Here is a 25,945-nt window from a genome sequence, read left to right as displayed (position 1 = left end):
TGTTTATATTGATTATATAAAACCCATACATCCTAGTACAATAATAAAGTTCATTATAATTAATTAAATAATTAGTTAATTATGGTTATGACGTTTAAATGTTATAATTACATTAAAAACTCGGTTCTTCAGTTTTGTACGATAATATTATTTTTTAGTTTTTTTTTTTTACTAATAACTTAATATATTATTTAATATCTGCTAAATAGTTAAGCTTAATGTTAATTTTTTATTTTTGATATGACGCTAAAAAAATTGTTAAATTAATAGATATTTAAAACAAATAGTTAAGTAGTTTAGTTGAACTTTGTATATTCATATTATAAAACTGTATTTTTATGTTTTTTCAGATATCAAATTGCATGGGTTCGTGAGGCATTATCACACCTAACAAGTCTTTAAAGTGCAGATTCTCCTTTAAAAAGGGTAGTAAGTACTCAACATTTTAATTATCCATTTAAAATATCACTTTTATCATTACTTGCCCAAATTTTTTAATAAAAAAAAATATATATTAAAGATTTGTTAGCATTGATGCATCATATAATTTAAATACACAATAATATTATAATAATAATCTAATATAATATAGAAAATACTTTTTAATATAAGTTGTTCACGTTAATTATCTAATTTTCATTATGTCAGTATGTATAATCATATTTTTTAGTTGGAGTTTTAACTTTAAGCATTTACAAGTAAGTATATCAAATCTTTAAGAAAGTACATATCTAGTCGTACACACATTTAGTATGGACTATAGAAACGTTGTGGTTAATTAATAAAATTACATAGGTACGCACATATAAATTGCACAGAATTATAAAAATTTAATTTTACAGATGTAGTAACTATGCTTGTTTTTAATTAAATTATATGTTTGTACTTATTAAGGACACTAAATGTTACTAAGTTTATATTAACCAATATTTTGTATTTACACACGGTTATGGATAAGAGTCATTTATTGTTAAAATATTTTATAATGTGTAGTGTTTTTATACGAAATACACAATATGTTGCGTTGTTGCTATATTTAAAGAAAATAATGATATTATAGAGTATAAGAAAGATTCGTTTATTCAAATAGTGAATAAGTATCAAACAAATAACAGCTGTTAAAAAAAGTAAAATAATAATATTTTCAAGTTATTAATTAAATAGGTGTCTCTATTATACTTATCTTAATATATTAATTTATATTTTTCTCTAAAATATTAACGTAAAAAACTACGGCAAAACGTAAATCCTCTTAACAGAATAACAGATCGGCTCGAAGAAAAACAATTTTTAAACGCATCATGTGAAATATTTTTTTGGTAAATACCAAACCAAAATACCATTTCTCACTTTTAGTTGATCGCGTATTACGAACAATGTTTTAGCGCCGTCGATTACTCTAAGGATTTTCGTATTTCCCGTTGAAATCGATATTTGTTTAACCCCGTACGACGTGATTCTTTTGCAAAACTCAGTAACATACAGACCATAATATACAGTATATACACTACGTGCAATGTGCATATTGTATAGTATAAAACGTGTTCATTCGTTACTTGCCCGTTTCATCTTAAGAACATTATTTAATAGCATTTCTCCGGTGGCGCCAAGCCTCTTTAAACACACGTCATCTGCACAATCTATCGTACATAGTATATTTTATCATCTTTCAAATAGGAAACTTAAAGAGTTATTCAATGTTTGCATGGTTTACTATATAATATTGTATCCATTAGTATATACGAACCCTCTCGAGATATATATATATATATATATATATAATGGCTTATGTACTATTATGACAACTTTTGTTTACCAGCGAAATGTTACGTTATTTATTTCCTATTATTCTTTCAAACATGTATCATCTTTATTGCCTGTATAATATATTGTTTAATTGTAAAAATAAAATTTTATTATAATGGAAATTAAAATAATATTTAAATGGGTACTTAATGTAAAGAAATATCTTATGCTACCAACATGTTGAGAAACATTTTATCACATTGGTTTCCAATTTTATTTTATTTTACGACTACGTATATTCCTAAATTAAATCATAGTACATAGTTACGTTTGTGTATGACATCAATAAAAATATATAAGCCTAAATCAGTAATAGTAAGTTAAATATATTTTATAACTGTACATACGGCATTGAGACCTAATTGTTTCTTTTTTAAGTTTTAATTACACATTGGTACTAATAGTTACAATATGAATTATTCAAAAATTGTTGAAATTTACTAAACAACGAATGCGAATTGTTCCTACAGATTAAAATGATAAAATTTAAATATTATATAACTACTTTAAAATACGTATGTTACTAATTTATAAATGTGAATTTTCAAATAGCAAAATAAATAATGTGTTCTTTTGTTATAGAATACCATAAAGCCATACTCGTGTACGGTAATTTTGACTTGTAGAATTTGCATAAAATAATATGATTTTTATTTGCTACTAACTCGATTTAAAAATTTCAGAACTCGATTAGAGACAAAAAAATGGAATATCCAAAATTAACGTATTATCGTTTTTAAAACAGGCATTTGAACTATTAACATATTTTATACAATTAATTCCCTAGTAGTTTTCAAGAAAATCACGAGTGGTAGTAAAAAAAAAGTTCATCAAGCTTTCGTACTTAGCAAATCATGATCATGTTTTGGTGAAAACGAATTCCAATCCGAATAGTTTCTCTCTCTCAATGATTTATTATTGCTTTCAAATTTAAAGTACCTGTTCCACTGGGCCCATAAACTCTTGTATGTACTTTGTGTATCAACATTTATTTTTCTGTATATTTATAATATTATGGAGGATATTTTATTTGGATATTGATGTACAATTTTAAATAGTTAATGATTTTTCCAAAACGTAATATTTGTTATTATATTGTCGTGTATAGATTATTATTAATATTTAATTGGTTTATTACAATATGTCTTTAAGTATAATCTAAATTATAATATTTTTATTTAAATGCATGTGTTCTTTTAATAACATGATATTATAAATATTATTTTAAACTGAAATTATATTTTTATTTAGATTGAAATCGATTAAATATTGTGAAATAAATCAAAATCACATTAGTACACAGTTTAAGTTAATTAATACGATTTCCTAATAAACTTTATCTACACTGTTTGTGCAATTCGTTTCAATAACATAATTATAATTTAAAATAACTTACAGTTAAATGTAATTATTTTCCAACGTCGTTATTGCACATATTTAAGACAAGATCAACGATTATTTTATTCGTTTAATAGTACAATGACTTTTGCTATAGTAATGTTTTTCAAATCATTCTTCATGTATTGTTGGACCATTATTCTAAGGGTCGTTATTTGCCTTTGCTTGTCCGTATACAAGTCTCCTCATTTATATATTCCCATTTCGTTCGACCCATATATTTATCTTATCTTTGTTGCCGAAAATTATCTCGCTACCGGGAACCGGCTATCGTATACCCCTAAAGTATTTTATTTTTTTGTATACAACAAAATATTTAATATTATATACGTCATTTTCGTTATGATATCATAATAATTTGGATTCAATTTGATTTATATTTCATGTATGATACATATTCTATGTATAATTTGTTTATATACTTGCGGAATAAAATTATTTTTATGGTTTAAACACACGTTAACATTCAAGTATAAAAAAGTGCTTTTAGGTTTATTACTGTACAGTATTGTACTTAATATTTTGACAGATTTTTTTATCCTTTATTGCTACAAATAATAATATGAGTATAATTGATAAATTGTTTATAGTTTTAATACATTTAAGTCAATAAGTAGATATGGCATATTTAAAAATTAAGTTGTTTTCCTTAATACAATTATACCTATATCAATCATAATCATATATTTATTTAAACAATATGTATAAATATCAATGTTTAACTATAAATTATATTGCATTTTTTACTTTATACATTTATGGTTACTATTTAACCAAATAATATGTAACTTAATTTAACACCAATTATCGTTTAGATTTATTATACAGTTGAATTCAAATTACAGAAATATAATTCAATCATTTTTGAAATCTCTGAATAATTAATAATATAATATACGCATATTATGTGAATTTATGATAATATGCTATAAATTGTTATTTTGTAACATATTATACAGCTGTACACTGTAATACAGGGAGTAGTTCCATTTGTATTTAGTTAAAAAAAAATATATATATTCCTTAATATAAAGTGATTATATGAAATGTTAATTAATCCACAGAAAGAGGCGTCGTTTTCTTAAATTGCATTCACCGTCCAATCATCGTTTTAGAGCTGAAAAGTGTTAATAAATTGCATCCTCGTTGTGAACCTATTTACCATTTTGGCAACAATGTGGTGGTTGTAATTTAGGTTTAAAAATTTTGCAGGTAGAATAAAAATTGTTTAAAGGGATTGAATTACATGAAATCTTTTATTATTTACGGTAGACTTAAAAAATGAGTATTTTCTTCTTAGCTTTCGTTAAAATTCTCATGCAGTCATTATTATTATTAATGACGATTACCTACACACTAAACTCAATCGATATTCAAAATATTATGTGTTTGCTTCTTGTAAACTATTCAACGAAATATGGTGAGGACATCAGTCACGCATATAAGACACATTCGTTGGTAAACATAATGGTTAACGGCTTTGGAAGACTTTGATAAAACGGTTTTGTGTTTTAAACGGGTGGAAATCAGTCCTTGCATTAATTATTGTTTATGTACAAGCGTCGACTATCTACCCTCATGAATATCCAACGACACTGCACTGTACGAGTTGAACACATGAGGTTGTTAATTTTTTACTTTAAAATAATATATTACGTCAGTGTCCTAACTCATGCACGTAGCGGTAATTGTTGGACTTTGTTGAAAATAATTGCACCCACATTTATGTAACAATAATAATAATTGCAAGGTACTCATTAAATAATAACAAAATTCATTGACTAAAGTAAGTTTACCATTGGTTGATAGTATTAGAAATATGTTAAGAAGCGGCAGTACGAATTTTTCAAGAATTTTTCTGCAGAAATTCCCAAAATAAGCTATAGTATCCTAGGATAAGTAAGATATAGTAGGATATAGCGAATTTATACTTTTATTTTATAATTTCGATTTTATATGGATATGTACAACTAAACATATTATTATATTTATATTTTACAAAAAAAATTAAATAATCTGAAATGTCATAATGTTATTTTAAAAATTAGGTAAATAATATGTAAATTATGGTACTAATCACTAAATACTTAAATTAATCAATGATACAGAAGACATCGATATTGCTGTTTTTTAATTAAAATCCTTTATTTGTGGTTGAATTTTTGTAAAACATACTTTGATTTTCTGATACATTATAATACATGAACTATGTTTTATTCGTTGATTTGTTTTTGTAGTGTGTGAAATCTTTGTTCGCATAAATATGTCATTGAAAACTAGTAATATTCTTATTTTTTTGGTAATTTTAGCATTATTTATTTGAATATGAATATTAAATGTTCTGATTGTAACTATATTTTTTGTTTTAATAAAAGAGTTTGATCATTTCATATTCCAGCGAAGTCTCTTCAAGACTGAATTCAGTATAACTTCTTATCTTATTAAATGGGGTCAAATTTTGTAATGTCTAAATCGGGAATATACCTTTCTATACCCTCATCTAAGGCAGTGAAATATTCCAACACGAAAATGTCAGCACTTTTTTGTACCATAGACAATAACTGAAACATCTTGAAATGATTTATTTTGTGCACATATTTTTTTTTTAAATTTTTAATTTGCTACAATGTTTTTTATATTTTCATTTGGTTGTTTTTGCATGTTTGAGTTTATGTGAAAAATTAAAGTGTAAAATATATCCAATAAGTAAAAATAATATTTTTTATCAATAAACTATGATGCAATTGTTTAAATATGTTAATCACTGTTAAATAGGTAGTAGTTATACTAAATTTGATTTATTAACAGTTTTTAAATTTATTAAAATAATTAATATTTATGGCTCGTAATATATTTTTGTACGCTTTGAACGCCTTGATTTAATGAGTATTACTCGTAAATATTTACACATGTTTCATATGCATATAGAAGTAACTCTTAATAATTAAGTACGATAACAATTGTTAAAATAATCTCTTTATTATTCATTGAACTTACGTAAACATTTTTTTTATCCCTGGCAGGTCTCCGATGCTTAGATTTTTAATCCAAGAATTCCGTAATATATGATAATAATAATGTGATTCGCTAGGGAAACTGCAGGATAATATTTTAGTAACACAATCCACATAAAACCGTAGGTTTATAATGTTGCCTAACGATGTCTGTGGGCGACAGGGTATAACATCAATAATTCGGAGGGTCATCTTTGATAAAAAATAAAAAAATAAATAAATAATAATAATAAAATGAAAAAACTTCTATTTGCTATCAGGATTTCATTTTTTTTTAAGCTACCTATTCTTTATGTTTTTTTTTTCAGAAATAGCATTCATTATTCTTATTTATATAATCTATATACAATTTGAAAAATATAAATAATCTATACAATCAGTAAATTTTATGACATACGAGTAATATATAATACAGTAATATTAACAAATAATTTATAATTATAATTATTGTATAGTGGGGTTCTTAAAAAAATTGAGAAATCACTCAGTATAGCAGTATCCAACTAGGGGTTTTTACTTTTTTACTGGTAAAAATGTAGTTATTCATTTATTTAATATTGTTTTAAATTTATACAAATTATAAAAATCAACAGCGGCATAGCTATTCTTCGTAACTTTTTAATGAATACATACATTGTATTCATTGAACCTCGAATTCAAAATTGTTAACTAAAAGTTTTTTTGGAAAAATAGCACTTGCCCAATAAATATAATGATTTGTAATATGTAAAGTACATAACTTTGTAATTTAAATCTTAGCCGTTAGTCTAAATAGTTTTTTTTTTAAATATATAATCAGAGCCCCGAGTTTACACAGTCATTCGTTCGGATGATATGTAAATTAACATCATGTGATATTTAAATATTTCACAAAGCCTATTATAATATTAAGCCCGAAAAAATACATATTGTTATGCCAATATCGTTCTCTATATTCAAATTTATATGTAAAATCAGTTTTATACAACAACATAAATAAAACTACATTCCCTATACTCCCACTAACTGTCATGTTCCATAGATTATGGTTTGTCACGATATACTTATATTTTTTAATTTACTATAATATGTATCCAAATTAAGTTGTCATGATTTATATTATTTATATATTACGTTCACCGTAATTAGGTATCTATCATAAACACGATCGTAATATCCTAAATATATTTAATTTACGAAAAGTGCCTAAATATTTATTAACTCATTAAATATTACAATCAAAAGTATATTACATCTGCAGTACTTTAGCACCATAGATTTAAAGTAGATACATAAGTGAATTATACAATATTATAATACACAGTTTTCCAGTAATTGGGTATAACATGTAACAAAAATGATTAGCTGATGATCAAAATGTATTAATGCAAAGGATCGTTCAAATGTAATAATAATTCAAAAGCAGATTTTCAGATTTTGTATACCCGGGGATTTTTATGTTCCTCTTTTAGGTTATGTGTATGTTTCGTTATTTTATTATTTTTTCCTCTAAATCCCTCTCCACAGTTGTGATTGTATGCCCTCGTATATTTCGGAATCACATTTATTTTTGCAGTTCTTTTTCCCTTTCTGTTTGGACACTCCCCAATATTATTCTATTACTTTTTGCAACAAAAATCGATTTTGTATGTATTTAAATACATATTTTATATCTTGGTAGTCAGTATATTTTATTGCATAATATCCACTTAAAATACATTTTTGCGAAAAAAAATGTGTACCTATACGTAATTTATACGCATGTATTTAGATACAATAATTTAATATTAAAGTAGTATTATAGTTATATTACGTTGTTGTAAACTCGTAAATGATAAAAATAATAAATTAAATCCTACATCTTAATAGTATCAATTTGATTTGAGGTGATGATAGAGCGGATAAAAGGGATAAAAGAAGATTAACAGTTAAAACTACCTCAAACAATTTCCAATCTCTCTCAAAAATTATATTACCACATTGACGAGTATTGGATAAAATGTTTTTTTTAATTTTAAAAATTGTTCATTTATTAATTCTCATGTTATTACTAATGTTAACTAAGGTACTAAGACGATTATTTTCATTCATATTTTTTTCTACATTTAATTAAGCTTATTATGGATAATAATTGTATTTATTTACTTTGAGAAAATAATATTCGCTCAGAAATTAAACAAAAACTAAATCCCGATAATGATTTGTATACGTCTAATAAGTATATAATTTTAAATTTAAAAGTTAGGTTTAATCATTAGTTAATATTTTCTTATTATAATTAGTATATTTTAAGCAATCTAGTTATATGGTGAGAGGTAGGTGTAATATTAAATTCTGTTTCATTAAAAGAATAAAAATGTTGCTTCAAAATTATCCATATTATTCATATTTAACTTTTTATTAGAATTTACTCACTCCAAATACAAACTACGTTTATTGGAGGGGTATCATGTAGACTTTTCTTTTATGCTTTTTTGTATTGTTTATTGTTTGATAAAAATAAATATTATTTTATTATTATTATTATATCAGAGTAGTTATTAGTTATGTTTACTGTCAAATTAAAAAAAAAAAAAATGTCTTCAATAAAACATTTTCAATTTTGCTCTGTTATACAAATAATATATTTGATTACTATTTAAACTATCATTTATACGTTTTATTTTCTTCTGCGCAATAGAGTAGTATGATAGAAGGAACGATTTTCAAGACATTTACATGAGTTTGATGATAATTATTTTTTTGCCTATATGAATGTAATTTTTATTAAAAAAAAAAAATTAAACATCCCTAAAACTCAATATCTACCTGTATAGGGGAAAAAACTTAAAAATTATAATTTTATTGAAATTCAATTTATTTGTTTGTCTGTTTGCTTGTTTTTTTTTTTTTTTGACAGAGGTAATTTAGTTTTGAATCTCGTTTTTTATAGTTAAAATAAAAAAAAAAGTACAAGTTTAAACCTAATAATACAACATAGGTTGTAGCATGAATTTTTTTAATTAAATATAAATTTACAAAAGAAAAACAACTTTAGAAATGCAACGAACCAATGAATGGATTAATATTTTCTGCTGTACCATTTATATTATATATTATAATACTCGTATTTAAATTAAATTAAAAAGGGACTTTTCAGAAGAAATAATTATTATAAAACCGCTTGTTAAAGAAAAAAATCTATAATTCACAGCCCATACATTGTAATATATAATATTATGTGTTTTGAAATTCTTATGCTAAATAATTTTAGCATAATTAATATTAATTCTATATATGAATAATCTTAATTGTATATTTTTTTAATGTCTTATTTTTAAAAACTGTAGATATCTTGGGCAGTAGCCCGTAATGTATGTAAAATAAAATAACTATAAAATTATTACTCAAAGACATTTTATCAAATATTGAAGTTGGAAAAACTATAACGGTGAAATATTATATGCACCGCATAGGTAGTCATATGATTGTGTAACATTTAAAATCACAATAAATGAATAAATCATATAAACCAGTCGAGTATTGTGATTATTGTTTTCATTTTAAAGTGCAATGAGTACCGAGTTGAATTTTTTTTTGTTGCTGTAGTAGTACATCACCGCAGCAACGCGTATAAGTGAACGTAAAAAATAACTATCACTATTCGCGTCGAATATTCGACATTTGACCCGGACCCGAGTGCAAATCGATTACATAACCCATTGTCGGACTTACTACGCAGTCACCCAGGTTGGCGACGAGACAGGATATCCGACTGGAAGCTCCCGTCTGCGCGACGACGGTCGACGAGTTTTCCGTCAAAAACTTCGGTTTGAGTAGTGTCCGTTGGAGTTGTGCGTCGTCCAGTGCACTGCTTTGCGTCGTGTTCGTTACATCCGGTGTGGTCGCGGTACCCACCGCCGCGGTCGAGTTTGTCGTGTTCCGCGGCGGCAGCGCAGTGGAGATACCCCGCACGGGAGCCAAGGGTTTTTCCATAGGTTTTCCGCCAGTTTCCGGCACTGAATTTTTTTTCCCATCGCCTGTAACAGACAAGAATAATATTATTATTAATAATATTTTATCATGACCATCGTGCGACTGCACAAATAATATGACGAGCAAACAAATTTATCCATCTTTTAAAATATGAACCAGTTCTCAATTCATATTGTAATATTTTGTATACATAGTTATTCTTTTATGGTTAGCGGTGTGGTCGAGAGTGGACTCTGGAGAACGGTTATTCCCATTTATCCGTAAAGTAAAGAACAAACTGCATTATATATTATATAATGTTGTATTATAGTAAAATGATAAATAAAATAAATTATTATGTATTTAAACAATGACCTACGATCAAAACAGTGGAATATAACTTATAGTACCTATAAGCAGCTTTTAGCTTTTACCGTTATACATAAAATAATAATTATCATATTTTTCCGATGTCTTATTGTAATCCTAAAACGTATATTTTATTTGTATACTCAGGTCTGCCTAATACATACTATTTTCGCTTAAATATTATATTAAGATCCACAGGGTTAACGCATTTTTTATTTTAAGCGTTCGAAAGCAGTAATCGACTTCCGGTATGTTATGTGCACGATTAGCTATTTAGCAATGGGGTTTGTTTAAAGGTGTATTTTTAAATTTCTTCAAGAGTATGTATTATTATAATTTTTATTTTGTTTGAGGAGGGCAGGTTTTATCAGAGTTCAGGTATTGATGAAACAATTAATGGATTTGTTTTCGTTCATTAACAGTCTGTTATAATTTATTATATTTGAGAATTAACGTTAATTGTTTTGGCACATAATTAAACAAGTTAAAAACACAGTGGTTAAGTAATACTCGTTACGCAGAAAAATTAATGCCAGGCCGTGAAAATTCGGCGAATATAAATTTTCATTCAGTGTTATAATGCAATTCGTTTCATTTTCATGCGGTGAAAAAAAAATCAAAGACATCACTTTTATATTAATTTTACTTTCGTGACTCCGAAATAAGAGTGATTTATATTTTATTCATAAGACACGATACACAATGAACGTATAATATATAGATTATTATTATTATTTTATTATAATATATCTGTCATGCCAAACCGTAGTGGTACAACAAGTGCACCATATAACTATGATTCACCGACACGGCACGCGCATTCCGTGTATAGGTACATATATCGCGCGCGCAGTATAATATTATAGTGTGTGCGGTTGTTTACTTAATGAAATGTCAATCAAAACGAAATTCACGGTCGGTTCGCACACGCCACGTTCGGCAGTGGTAATCGCGACAAAAAGCGACCCGCAAAGACGGTGTTTAATTCAAAACAGTCGTTCCTACTAAGTTCTCGTGTATACGGTGTACATAGAAACCAACCGAATATTATAATATATGCGAATGATTTCGACCGTATTCAATGGCACACACATACACACATATATTATAATATAACGTTATACGGTCTCTGTTGCACCATTGGACGTTTGTACAACGCACACATGTGTATAGGCATACACATTTTCCAATACGCGTAATATATGTGTACGCTGTACAATATGTATATATACTACGTACAAGTATGTCGGGAAATAGTCCGGGAAATGCGGAGAGAACGCGCCCAGAGATATTTATTTATGTGTGGGGCGTGTGCGTTCGTTTCATGTGTTACATTCAAACGGGGCGGATTTAATATGACAATACGAGTTCCGTGCAATTAAGATCCCATTAACGACGTTAAATCTGCTATTCGAATTTTACGATTGAAACAATATAGCGTGTACACAGCAGGTATACCTATATAATATACTGTATTAGTTGCGGGCGTACAACACGATAAATGTAATATTATATTACGTTATTATCACTCCTTCGCGTATCAGAAGTGCCTTACACATCCCTAACCTACGCCCGCGAGTTCTTGATTTTTTTTTACATTAATATCAATTTTATTCGATACTAATTCGACAACTTTTTTTGATCATAGATCTCCCTCGTTTCCTCTCAACTACGCATCTGGAATCACTCACCGTGTAACACGGTTAATTCGGTTTGACATCGTTAAAACGATCGTTTCGTAATATCATTCGTCAGAGTATATACGCATAAAACGTATTTATTTTCAGTTTACGAAGAAAAGCACCGACGGTAGTTTTTTTTCTCTTCAATGGAGCATTGTATCGCAGCGACCATTTTGAATCGCACAGTTATACTATATTTACTATTATTATTTTTTATCGCAAGTACAGAAAATGTGTGTTTGGAAAAATGTGGTGCGGTAATGTATAAATGGATATTAATGTATCGATGGCCCCGCGAACACCGTAACATGGATCAGGAAAAAAAACATACGATTCACAATAACGATGAGTATATATTATATATATATATATATATATATATACATATATGGCTGGGGACCGTCTCTTTATATATTGTTGTTGAGAAACGTATTTTACATTCGCAAGGCGCGGTGGCGTGGTGAAAATGTAAATGAAAAACTAGTGACGGTTTTTATTTATCCAATCTGATATATACGTACGCCTTTTATCTCCCTCTCTCCTCTCCGCGTTCGTTTAAATTTGACGTCAAAAAGTCGCGTTATACTGATAGTGTGACAGGCGGCGCACAATCTTCCAGTGAAAATGTTAGTTTTCTATTCCCCCGCAGAGTAGGTATCGATATAAAAGTTTCGATGCTTTGAAAATACGCGCGGGCGCACTTGATTAATTCGAGGTCACCAAGAAGAAAAGAAAGGGAACAGAGATTGCAGATTTATGTGCGTGAAGTATTTTTAAACCGAGTAGCAATACTAGGTCAATATATAATTAAAACTCAAGGTAAAAAAAAACTATTTTACCATTATAAAATATAGTAGAGTGTAAAGAATTTACTAATTAACAAATAAAAACATTTTAAAAATCTACCAATAATATCGGATTGAATAATCATATTATATTATAAGATGATAAAGTCTCATTACAAAAATTCAGCTTAGATCTCGAGTATCGAAATCAACATTGATTTAAGTTTTCTAAAAAACAAACGAAAAAACTTACCAAAATTACTTGTACAAAAATAAAGATAAAACTATACTCATACATACATTTACGCATCAAAATCCTAGGAGTTGGAATCACCATCCAAACAAAAAACATTACGTTAGTACAAAAAAAAAAAATTGAACAACTACTGTTCTACTTACATTGTTATATTGCCAATGCTACAGCTATCACAGTTCTACAATACATCATACAATAACATATCTTAAACTACGATGAACAAAATTGGCTAATCCTCAGCCACTCACTAAGCGCACTAATAAGCCTCCAAATTTGATTCAACCTCAGTTAGATATCAGTTAAAATAGACAACTCAATGTGTTACATAAAAAATTCTTTAATATGAATTGTCGAGAACAACGGTAACATATTCAAGGTATTAAAACAAAAGATTAAACATTAAAATAAATTATACCAATAAATTAAGAAAAAATATTTATACCAATATACATCGAATTCAAAAAAAACATCTGTTCAATAGAAAGAAATGCCTGCAAAAAAAAAAAAATAGAAAGACGAGTCAGTATCAAATAGATTCAGAATTAGCTATACAAAGTTGACTTGTGATTTCTTAATAGCTAAAGAAGATTATCCAACATGGATTACCTGTGGAACTAAACTCACTATAAAACACATTTTTATTTATTTATTATTATATATTTTAATAGAATTATGCCAATACGAGACTAAAATTAAATAAAATAATTTACTAGATTATCATCATGAAATTTTAGGACCTCAAACTGAAGCAACTAACAAAATATTAAAGTTTTTTTCAACAAACCGGCTTATATAAACATATTATATATAGAAATTGTAAATTAAAAATAGCGAGTTTCCTTCTTCAAATCTGGAAAGTATTATTTTTAAATTCTTAGATGATTTTAAGTCTATGATTAATCCTCATCTACTCGCTCTTCTGACCATAGCCATTTCCATAGTCTCCAACTCTCTCCTTATTCTATTATAAAATATTAATCTTATTATCTAATTCTCATCCACAACTATTCCAGTCAATCCTTAAAAAATAATAGTGTATCTATCTGCTTAGATAAATTAAAAAAAAAAATGTAAAAATGTGTAAATAAAGCGTATTACTACTTTTTGACGAAGTATATTCACTAAAGGTCTTTTCGATATGTTATTCCTGGCCGTATATTATTATAACGATTATCACGCTTATTTTTAAAATTAAAACAGATTTTCTAATAAAGAATCATGTTAAAAATAAAATAATAATAATAATATATCAACTCGATGATTATGTTAATACGTCAATAACACTTGATGTTGAAGTGAAAAGATAAAAAAAAAATTGCGTTTCAATTTATTAAAACGCAAACATAGTACTTACCATTAATAATCGTTGTTGTTTTTTTGTCAAAAATATACGTAAATAAAATACAAATATCAAGTTATCAAAAAAAATTATTATATATTATAAGTTTTTCGAAGATTATCTACTTTGTATATTGTTTTATTTTTATTTACGTGTTTATAGATTTAACGAGTTATTTTTTTCGTTTAATGGTCAGGTTTAAGGTATTTTTTTGACGGATTTTATTACAGAACCTATTAAGAATATAATATTTAGTTTGGAAAAAAATCACTCTGTAAATTAATTGAGCTAATTTATTTATCATAAATAATTATATAAACTCGCTATGATTGATATTTTGTTTTAATTTGTACATATCTTAGTTGCAACATAAATAATTATAATACCGAAGTTAATGATTTCATGTGTCTGTAAGAAAAAATTCAATGAGTGGCAAATCGGGGACATTTAAGGACATTTAATGGGTATACCACGCCCAACCAATTTGCTAGGAAATACGAAATAGGTATATCTAAATCTAACTTGACTGACTGATTGATGGTATATGTATATTATGTATAATAATGTGAAATAAATGTATTTTTAAAATGAAAAAGTTAAATATTTTTCATAAAATATATTTAATGTTATTTCAGAGCTAAAAAGATTGTTTAATTATTAAACAAAAATTATATTTTCCAGGACGTTTTGTAGCTTATGAAAAGTTATAATAATTTTGGTTTAATTAATATTTGTTTATTATCAGTAGCTCATTTAAACTACAATTACTTTTTTCATAATACATTTTTGGGAAAAAGGACCGGAATGTCCTCAAAAATGTAACTTTGATAAAGTTGTGTTCACTTCAAAATATAATATACCAGGAAATTTTTTACAAACTTGACAAATGTTTTCAAGTTTAAAATTATAATTTACTACTATCCTTTTCTGAAATAGTTGTAATGAAAAGATTGTCAAATTGCCGGTCACACACGATACCGCCATATAAAAACCATTTTTACATCAATTTATATGATATAATTTAATGTTTTTAAACTACTAAGTTTTAGTGAGTAATAATATTAATATTAAATTTAAAAAAAACTTACTAGAGTAATTTTCATTTCAAAAATGCCGTTAAAACCTAGTAGAATTTTTATGAAATGTTGTTGTTATAACATTAGATAAAAACAGTAGAAAAGGTATATTTTTTTAAACATGTTACAATTATACTCAGATGGAAAAATAATCCTCGTGAATCTAACGGGATACGACCCACATGTTTCTGTCAGAGTAATAAAAAAAAAGAGAATTTCAGTAAAGCTACTTATTATTTAATGTCTGGAATTTAATTTATGCATTTTTTTCTTGACGGTCAACACGTAAGTTAAAAATTCAAGAGAAATTAAATATTTTATATAATCATATTATAATAAAACTAATAAATATTAGTTTTTAAATTTGTAACTTTGGATGAATTCGTTAATATCCAACTATGATTATATTAAATAACCGGATTAATTTATTTTTAAATATCTATGCGTAATTATTATTATGCATTTATTAATTTTAGTATTGACAATTATCAAGACATCAGCAGTTTTATTCCAAGAAGTTAGCCAATTTAATTTTCTTGATTTGAAATTTATAAAATACGTGTATTCAAATTGGAAAACTACAGAACAATTTTTTTTTAATTTTACTTGTATTCCATAAAAATAATTTTTATTACAGTGGAAACTCTATTCATAAACACTTTTCAAAAGTAACTTTTTAATTATACGTAAATATGTGGTATAAAAGTATTCATTTTTCAATAATTAAATACATACATGAATGATAAATATATTGCAGTAAATTTAGTATAGTATAATACATAATACATAGTGACTTTAAATTACGTATAATAAATAATATAAATTTTAATGTGTAAATGTATAATCAATTTTTTTTTTGTACTTAATAATGTTTTAAGTTTTTCTATAGCACTTCCCTATAGTGAACATTTTATAATTCTTCCCAAAGTTATAACTATTTAAAGGTTTGCTCAATAATAAACAACTCCTTAAACTGGACATTTCTAAATTTCCGATTACTTCCTGTATAGAAGTTTTGTATTGTATTATACCTATGTATGTATTTTGTGTACTCAATATTCAAGTGTGATTGTTGTATAGAAGTGTATTGTGACATTAAAGAATATTATACATATTTGAAAGATTACATTGTTATAAAGTCAAAGATTCATAATATTATTATAGGCAGTTATGGTTATAATACCAGAAATCTCAATTTAAACTAAATAATATTTTTTTAAATAGTTAGCGCTAACTGTAATTTGTTTGATTATAAAATTGGTTTTAAATTCAAGAATATCAAAAAGATGTGTGAAGATAACATAATAATAAATGTCTAAATACTTATTTCATAAAAATATCGTTTACATGAATAGTAATGAGCGATTATTCGAAAGTCAGTTAAATTTAATAACAAATCGAATATGGTGTATGGTTATTAATATTATAAATGGCTTGGGACAGATAGATAATTTAACAGTTTAAAAGCATAAATCCGTGGCACTACGACTTTATGAACTAGTGAAGAATGTTGAATTTTGGCATACTGTGGGTTTTTTTTTTGTATTATGTATGCATTCATGTGGTTATGCCCTATATTGTATTTTATAATCAATTCCTTTTTAGAAAATGGAAATTAAGAATTTCTTTAACTTAATATACTTTTTTATAGCAATCAATTATTATCTTTATTTAAAAGTTAAAACTGATTTATATAATAATGATTTTTAAACAATATAGGTATTTTGAACAATCATTATTTTAATATCTCCTTTCTACACTATTTTAAAAACTAATTAACATTTTGGACTTTGACTATTATATAGTAACACTTTAGGTAACTTTATAGAATATAGACTATATATTTTAATTTAAAAATCATTGATCAATTTCATATATGCACATTTTTGAATAGTTTTATTTTTGTAATATTTTAGCTATTTTAATTTTCAAATTTTTCTTTGCGTTTTTGAAAAAATTTATAATTATATTGTTGAATGTATTTATAAAGTTATAAATAACCAGAAATTAACCAGACAAATCATGCGTTAATAAAAAAATAAATACTAATTCTAGTACAACGTTTGATATTCAACAGTGATATTGGCGTAAAACTAGTTTATTAAAAATAATATTTATCAGAGAGGCGTACTGGTAAAAAGTTTTCAAACAAGATCGAGTCGAAAATGTATTCATTAAATTATTAAAATATTTAAAATAAATATTTTCACAACTGACTTAAATACTTGAAAAGTTAAATAATTTTTTTATCAAATATCGTAATGGGTATAGTAAATTAAGATTTGGTACTAATATTATGTAAATACGCCCTATAAATTATGAAAAATAGTCTAAAAAATGTACTTTTACATAAATACCATATATTTTAAATTATAAAGAATACAATAATATTTATTTGCTTAATAACTCCAACGGAAATTTTATAGTGCATAACAAATGTAGGTAAAATAATTTAAGATAAAATTATTGAAACACATCACAAGTGTGTAATTGAATATATTTTTTTTAAAAATTAAATTCTTATATTAATTTTTTTCATCCTTTTCTCGTATCATTCGGATATACTAGGCGTATTATAGGTTTGCGTTCGACTAGAAAAATGATAACGAAACGTATATGAACCCCAAATCAATAATAATATAACGTATCCGTCGTCGAACGGCGATAGTTCTGTGAATACGCGTAGTGCCGTAATAGCTGTCGTACATATATTATTATTTTATAAGTCCGCGGAGACTGCACCCCCCACTCTACCATTCAATCGAGGGCTTAAGCTATTGGCGAACGTGACGTTTTCGAAACGGCGTCGACGACGTAAGCCCGCACCGACTCCTCGTGCCCGGCGTCCCATACCGCCCTTAACCTCCCCCGAAAGAGCAGCGCCGGAATACGGGTCTGGTCGACGGGGTAGCTTTGCGTGCGGCATACACGTAGAGACTTTCGGTCTCCGTCCGCTGGGCCGATACCCAATTAATCACCATAGCGGCACCGACCGGGTCCCCGTGCGGTTGCCGTCGATCGTATTTCACAGGTCAGTTGCCGGTCGACCGTGTCAAACGTCGCAGACGCGGCCGTGTACGCAGCACGCGCATTACACTATACAGTGTGATTCACCGGCACACGTCTTATACCCACTTCCGTTCTTTTAATTTAATAGTAAATGCATTCAAATCCAGTTTGAAAATCCAGAGTAGTTACAAGTCGGCGCATGCTCAGATTTCTCACCAGAACTGAACCCTATAGAACCTAGAACTGATTGCCGGATTGTGGCGGGAGGAGGAAGCGGCCCCTCATTGATTACAAATGTTTACAAATTTTAGAGAAAAATGTGAATGCCGTACATTTACAATTAACGACATTCTGTACGACGCGATATATCCGTGTATGACCATTATATGCATAGGTGAGGTGAGTAAGAGGTAACCACAATAAAATAGACAAAAGAATAAAACACATATATTCTGTAATACACATCATAGAATTATATTATAACATCATCAGGACGACGAGTTTTATTTTTTAAGGGAATAATGTACTCGCAGGTTTTCGCCGAAGATTTTAATAAAATACAACTGATAAACAAATTCACAGTCATTTAGTTGTGTAGTGGGTGTCTACAAGAGATACGTTTTTGAAGTGTTACGTTATATACGACGCATTACAAATCCAATAATACGACAATGACAATTCCGATGAAGAAAATCCCCCTCGAGTTAACATAATGTAAAATTGGGTAATCGTGATTTCACCACATTCTTCGTGTATACGATTGATAATATTGTCACACCCAAATTATGTCACTCAACTGTTGTTATAATTAATTTTAACGCATGATCTCACAAGTCGACATATTATAATAATATATACAAGTTACCTATGGTATCTATCTGCGTCTATCGCAATTACGTTACACTAGTGCCAATTATAGAAGTCAGTAAGTCACCCGTGATTTGGCATAATATAATATATTATGCTAACGGGGTGAATACTCAATTACCTACGCAATACCACATTGTAGGTATGTGGATGTGTAGGTAGTGTATCATATTATATTATATTGAAAGTAGCGATAGACCGATAATGTTTAATTTAGAACTTATCGGCATAAAAATGATCGATAATAATAATCCTAATCATGCTATATTATACACTTAATATTGTTGACAATAATAAAAAGTCTTTCCTTTTTTTTTTTTAGAACGTTTGACGATTTCTTTCATAACTCATGAGTAAACTACCTATATCGTTTTTGATACACGTATTTACATTGGAAACCGCTGTGAATGAACCAACCATCTTTTAAACTAGAATAAAACGTAATAGATATGATCTTTTGATTGACGATGATCAAATAATATACAGTCAGATTCGCTTATAACGATTTTTTAAGGACCTAGGGAATCTGATCGTTATAACCGAACTTCGTTATATCCGGATCATAAAAACTAACATGATTTTTTTGAAAAATTGATTTATTAAACACATTTTTTACTGTATAATTTTATTTAAGATTACATATATTAACATTCAAGGTATTTATATAAATTTTAGTAAAAGTTCACATTATAATACATATATAGTATATGTTTACGATTGTTTGATAAATAACCTATAATAGTAGTTTGTTTATAATTTGAATAAGATTTTTTAACATAGGTAATTAGAAATATTATTTAATGTCATTGATACGTCTGGCGCATTTATATCACTGTTTACCGAAACAAAAGTACGCACCTGATCAATATAAAAATACATTTCCGAAATGGATGGTACTTTGAATACGATTTCTTCGTCTGCTTGTTCATTACTTTCATCATTATTTGCATTCAAAATTGACTTGACAATTTCTTCTTCATTGGGTTCTTCGTTGGTCAAAAGAGCATCATCAACCTCCGCAAAACTTTGTATGTTTTCTTCAGAAAAGCACTCTGTGTCCAAATTATTTTCACTTACTATTTCTGTTTCGTCGTTTACCAAAGCCTTGAATCCAGCGTGGTGGAAACAGTTTCTTATTGTAGTGGTAGAAACATCATTCCGTGCATCAGAGATCATTAAAATTGCATCAAATACTGAAATTTTAATATCTTTTCCCTGTTTCTCTTGATTGATAATTTTGAGTACTAGTTTTTTCCGAAATTTCACTTTTATTGCTTTAATAATACCTTGATCCATAGGTTGCAACACAGAGGTCGTGTTTGGAGGGAGAAAAACCAACTTTATAAATTAATTTTGAACAGGAGGATGAGCCGGACAATTATCTACAGTCAATAGGATATGTCGTTTTTCCTTTGCTAGTTGTTTATCCCATTTTTTTAACCAGTCGGAAAATATGTCTCTGGTCATCCATGCTTTTTTATTGCTTTTGTAGCCGATTGTCAAGTTTTTGACATTTTTAAAATATCTCGGAGTTTTAGATTTTCCAATTACTAACAATTTTTTTTGCAAGAACCAGTCATATTAGAGGTTACAAGAACCGTGGTCGCTCTTTAGATAATTTACCACCACTGCATGTTTCCCCTTTAAAAAACGTAATGTTTGAGACGGTGTTAGACGATAAAACAATCCAGTTTTATCAGCATTATAAATGTCACAATCTGCATAATTTTTACGTAAATAAGGCCAAACGTGTTCTAGCCAATTTTCCGAAACACCAACAGAAACGCTTGACAATTCTCCACTTATTTTTCCAAAAACGATATTATGTCTTTGACGAATACGGGTAATCCAAGAAGAAGAACATTGAAAATCAATTTTATTAAAACGCTTCCCGAATTCGGTCGCTTTTTCTTGAAGTATCGGAACACTTATTAGAATATTTTTAGATCGTTGTATTTTAAACCTTTCCAAGAGAGCCTGATCGACGTTTTGATGTTGAATACATTTTAATCTTTATTAGATTAAATTAATTATTATGGATACATTTTAATCTTTATTAGATTAAATTAATTATTAAATTTTATTATTAGATGTCACGTCTTTTTGAAAAACGCTTTTTATTTGGTCTTTTGATTTCAATATGGTAGATAGTGTTGATTCCTAGCTCTTGACAAAGATCTTTATTAGAAACACCACTTTCTAAATGTTCAATTATTTTCATTTTTTCAGCAATAGTGAAACAGCGTCTTCTTTTATTTGACATTCTTAACTTATTTGGAACGTGTCTAAACGGCGACTAAACGACTAAGAAACGTATGCTGTATACAATACGGTCGTACAAAACACATTATCTGTTACAGATAAGATTAAAAATTATCGATTTGGACGAAATCAAATTTATTACAAAATATACTATACAATATACTACAATATAATATTATTAATCGCTATAGGTGATTATAAAAACCAATTTTCGTTTTAAAATAACATCGCTATATCCGGATTACCGTTATAACCGATATTGTTATATACGAATAAAAGTACTACACATAACATATAAAACCAACCAAATATATTACTTGGAATCGTTTTACCCGGAATATCGTTATATACAGCATCGTTATACGCGAATTTGGCTGTAAATGAAACATGGTATAGTTTATTAAATTACTGATTCACTACACATACATTTTGATTAATGACTAACTGAGTATGCTCATCGTTAATTTTTTTTATATTTAAGACCTGTTATATGAATATAGTAAAAAAGAGCATAATATATTTTTTTAGTTTAAAAGTGTTCAGTTAACATGTTCAATATCATAATAACTAACAATCAATTATCGTATTGGGTTTATTACAGTTCTCTCGTCTGATTAAATCACTACAACAATATATATTAGCAAGTCTGTTTCGGTAATCACAATGATAAATTTAGACATCGTAATAGTAATACAAATACGTTATTTGTATTAGTTTTCTTTACTCTCTCTTTCTTTTAATATCTATACACTATACAGGATGATTCACCAAATATGTTCAAATTTTTTCTTAAATGTTGCAGAAATTTAGAATTTGATTTTAAAATTTTTAAATATATTTAAAGGCTATATTTTAAAATTTTTGATTTTTTTGTACTACTTATGGAGTATACTACGGAGATACAAACTTTAATATCACATCTGTAAAACTATTTTTAAAAACTTTTATCTTTAAAAGATAAACATTTAAATAAAAAAAACTAATTGCTTACATTTTAAGTTAATGCTCCTAATGATTTAAAATGTATTTACTACATAATTTACAGCAAACAAAGAATTATCATTTGAAAAACTGAAGTTTATATTGTCACAGGACACTCTGTAGTACAAAATATTTTCAAGAATTTGAAAATATGTTCTTTAAGCACGTTTAACATGTTAACAATCATAATTTGAGTAAGCATGTTTGGCAACTCACACTGTATACGTTAATTATACACACAGGTTTATGGATGAAATCCGAAAGGCAATGCATTACTCGATGACATAGGATCGTACATGGATACATATCGTTTAAAATTGTTACTCTGTTGATAATGATTATGATATTATTATCTGCCATCACACGATTCTAATGTTTAACATCGTTGCCATGTATAAAAAAAAAAATCAATAATTCATCAAGGAATAATATATTATAAAATGCAAAATGAAAAACATGAAAGCGATAACACCATGCGTGGGGACGAATCATTACTTACATTTTATATATTCGTACAGCAGAATAGAACAAAAAAAAAAAAACCAATTTTCGTGTGGGCTGCACTTAACGCTTAACGTGTAATAAATGTGGGTGTAAGTATATCTTTGGATGTAAAATTGTAAGTTATGATTTGCCAAAAACTGATAATGGAAGCCCGCGTGATTCTCTTTTAAATTTCTATGGGTAAGCCCACAGCATGAACGCACTTGCATGCAAAACTTATGAAAAGAAGTTAGTGTAGTCTGTGAAACTTTTCGTCGTCGACATCGTGATCTTATTATTTTTTCCTGATGTCCCTCGTTTCAAACGATGATGGTTGAATAAAATCATCGCATAATAATGACAAAGACGATGATGATCTTATAGTTATAAAATAACAATAATTCATCATCGTTCGGTGGTCGTGTGAAATCCGTTGCTTACTTCTCCCTTGAGAAACACGCTATTGGTGATAGAGAAAGCGAAAACGTGATCGTAACGCAAAACTTCATGTAAATTATTATTGAGACAATTACGGTGGTCGGTTTGAAGGATAACGTTAGTTCGTTGTATTCATATTACGACGAGTTGACGGTATGTTAATCTTGTATTTTTTAATAATAAAATAAAAATAATGGGTCGTAAATGTGAAGTAATACATTTTATATAAGTTAAGAATAAACTTTAAAAAGGAAAATTTAGTTGTAAATTTATAACTAAATAACTACTAGTTTGAAATTTGATTTTTGTAAATCACGCTCAATCCGTAGAAAAATATTTTTATTTAAAAAAATTTCCATAAAAAAAGTGATTTTTTTCCAAAAATGTTTCACGTAATAGATTTAAAATACAGAAAAAATTAACACACATATGTTGCAGTGGTAAAACCCTAGAGAAATTGTTGATATTGCAACAGCGGCAAGAGCCACAAAGGTTGGCGCAGTAAAAAAGAATTGTAAACTACGATTACATGTTACAACGTACGGTTTTTCTATTTTTTTTTAAATTTTATTTTTTTTACGACATCTTTGAAATTTCCAGCCACTCTTTTGCACGAGTACGAAAAACGAAAAAAAAAATGTTTGTAAGCGATTGTGACGTTTCATATATCGTTAAGCACAAAAAGAAAAAATATATATCGAAAACATAATACGCGTTTCACTACGACATACCTATACGGTTTTAAACACGTACGCAATGTGAATTGAATAGAAAAGGCGCCGGGGCGTATAATATTATTATTATCATCGTATATTATTACACACATACATACACACGCCTATTTGTATAATAATATTGTTACGAATAAGCTACTACGTCACATATTGTTGTTACTCGTATGGGCAAACACACATTGTGGACGGAAGACGAACTCCAAACTACCTCAAACCGTGTAATACGGTTCTAGGCGACTTGCAAATAATTTATCTATTAACTTAGTACAGCACGTGTTATTATTACAGCGCAATATCTATTTCACGGAAACAGAAAGTTGTTTTATAGTGTTTTTGTTTTTAGATATACCTAGATAATATTATACGGTGGTTTCCGAAAGTTTCGTATCACCCAAATTATTCATCTCTGTGGCAAATCAATGTACATAAATGTATGTATACGAGAGTTGTTCAATAGTAATCTCTAAGATGTGTATGCGATCGAATGGGAATTTGTATTGATTGTGCTGTTGAAAAACTGAATTTAAATAAATTGTGGTGCGTAGAGAACTTAAGAATTTATTTAGAATGATGTCAAACTCTTGAGAAAATATATTGTATACCTTATATAGTTAAAATTAATATTTTAATGCTCTAAAAAACACCAAAACTGCATTTATACAGTAAATGGTAAAACATTCCCAAAATATGTTATATAATATTTTATAAAATGCTCTTAAAATAAATAACTATGTTATACACAATATAAGTATGAAAAAAGCAATTTTTAGATAATAAAAATAAAATTTTAGATTTACTTCTAAAATATACCAACTATCAAAGAGACATTTACAACAATGTTAGTAAAGAATTATAAAATATGTTGAATTTATAATATTAAATTAAAAAATATGGTAGAACTAGGGAATATTTTTAATTTTTAATTTTAGATTTCGTGTACCAATAAAAAGATTCATAATCACTAAAGAAATTTTTCATGTGTAAAATTTAATATGTGAACAAAAATAAAGAAACATTTTAGGATTTAATAAAATTGTAAAAATATAATACATAACAAATATAATAATATTTATTATATATTATAATATAATAATGTTTTGTTGATGTTTGAATTGTATTGCATATTTTAATCCATATATTATCATGAATATCGTAAAAAATATAAAAATTCTATATAGCTTTATACATAACCTTCTTATGTATAAAATATAATGTGTACCTATATACGGTGCGTGCGTTTTCTATAAACAGCTTTAACAACGGAACAGTGCCGTAGAGTTTATAGTTCATAATTTCACGATACAAATACGTCTTGTGTAAAAATAAGACTATATTTTGTCGGAATAACAACGATAAACACGATGATAATAATAATAATTAATATAACAATTTGTAATGAATGAAAAAGTAATCCTAATTTGATCGGGGACGATTAAATCTTTCTAGATTCATTACCTGTTAAATAATTATAATTTATTAATATTACCTCTCTGATTCTTGTGTCCACTCGCTT

The 25,945-nt window shown here is 27.4% G+C and overlaps 1 protein-coding gene across 1 annotated transcript in view; it reads right to left on the bottom strand.

The window, feature by feature from the left end:
* Positions 1–25,945, bottom strand: part of LOC113560777 (hemicentin-2-like) — a 324,533-nt gene that overhangs the window by 89,191 nt on the left and 209,397 nt on the right. Inside the window, exon 3 of the mRNA XM_026966838.1 lies at positions 9,912–10,216. Coding sequence (XP_026822639.1) covers positions 9,912–10,216 — 305 coding nt within the window. The remainder of the gene's footprint in view (positions 1–9,911; positions 10,217–25,945) is intronic.

This window comes from Rhopalosiphum maidis, chromosome 4, assembly GCF_003676215.2.
Source record: "Rhopalosiphum maidis isolate BTI-1 chromosome 4, ASM367621v3, whole genome shotgun sequence".
Classification (NCBI taxonomy): Eukaryota; Metazoa; Arthropoda; class Insecta; order Hemiptera; family Aphididae; genus Rhopalosiphum; species Rhopalosiphum maidis.
Note: the sequence above shows the minus strand (reverse complement) of the source record. Positions and strands in the feature narration are given on the sequence as shown.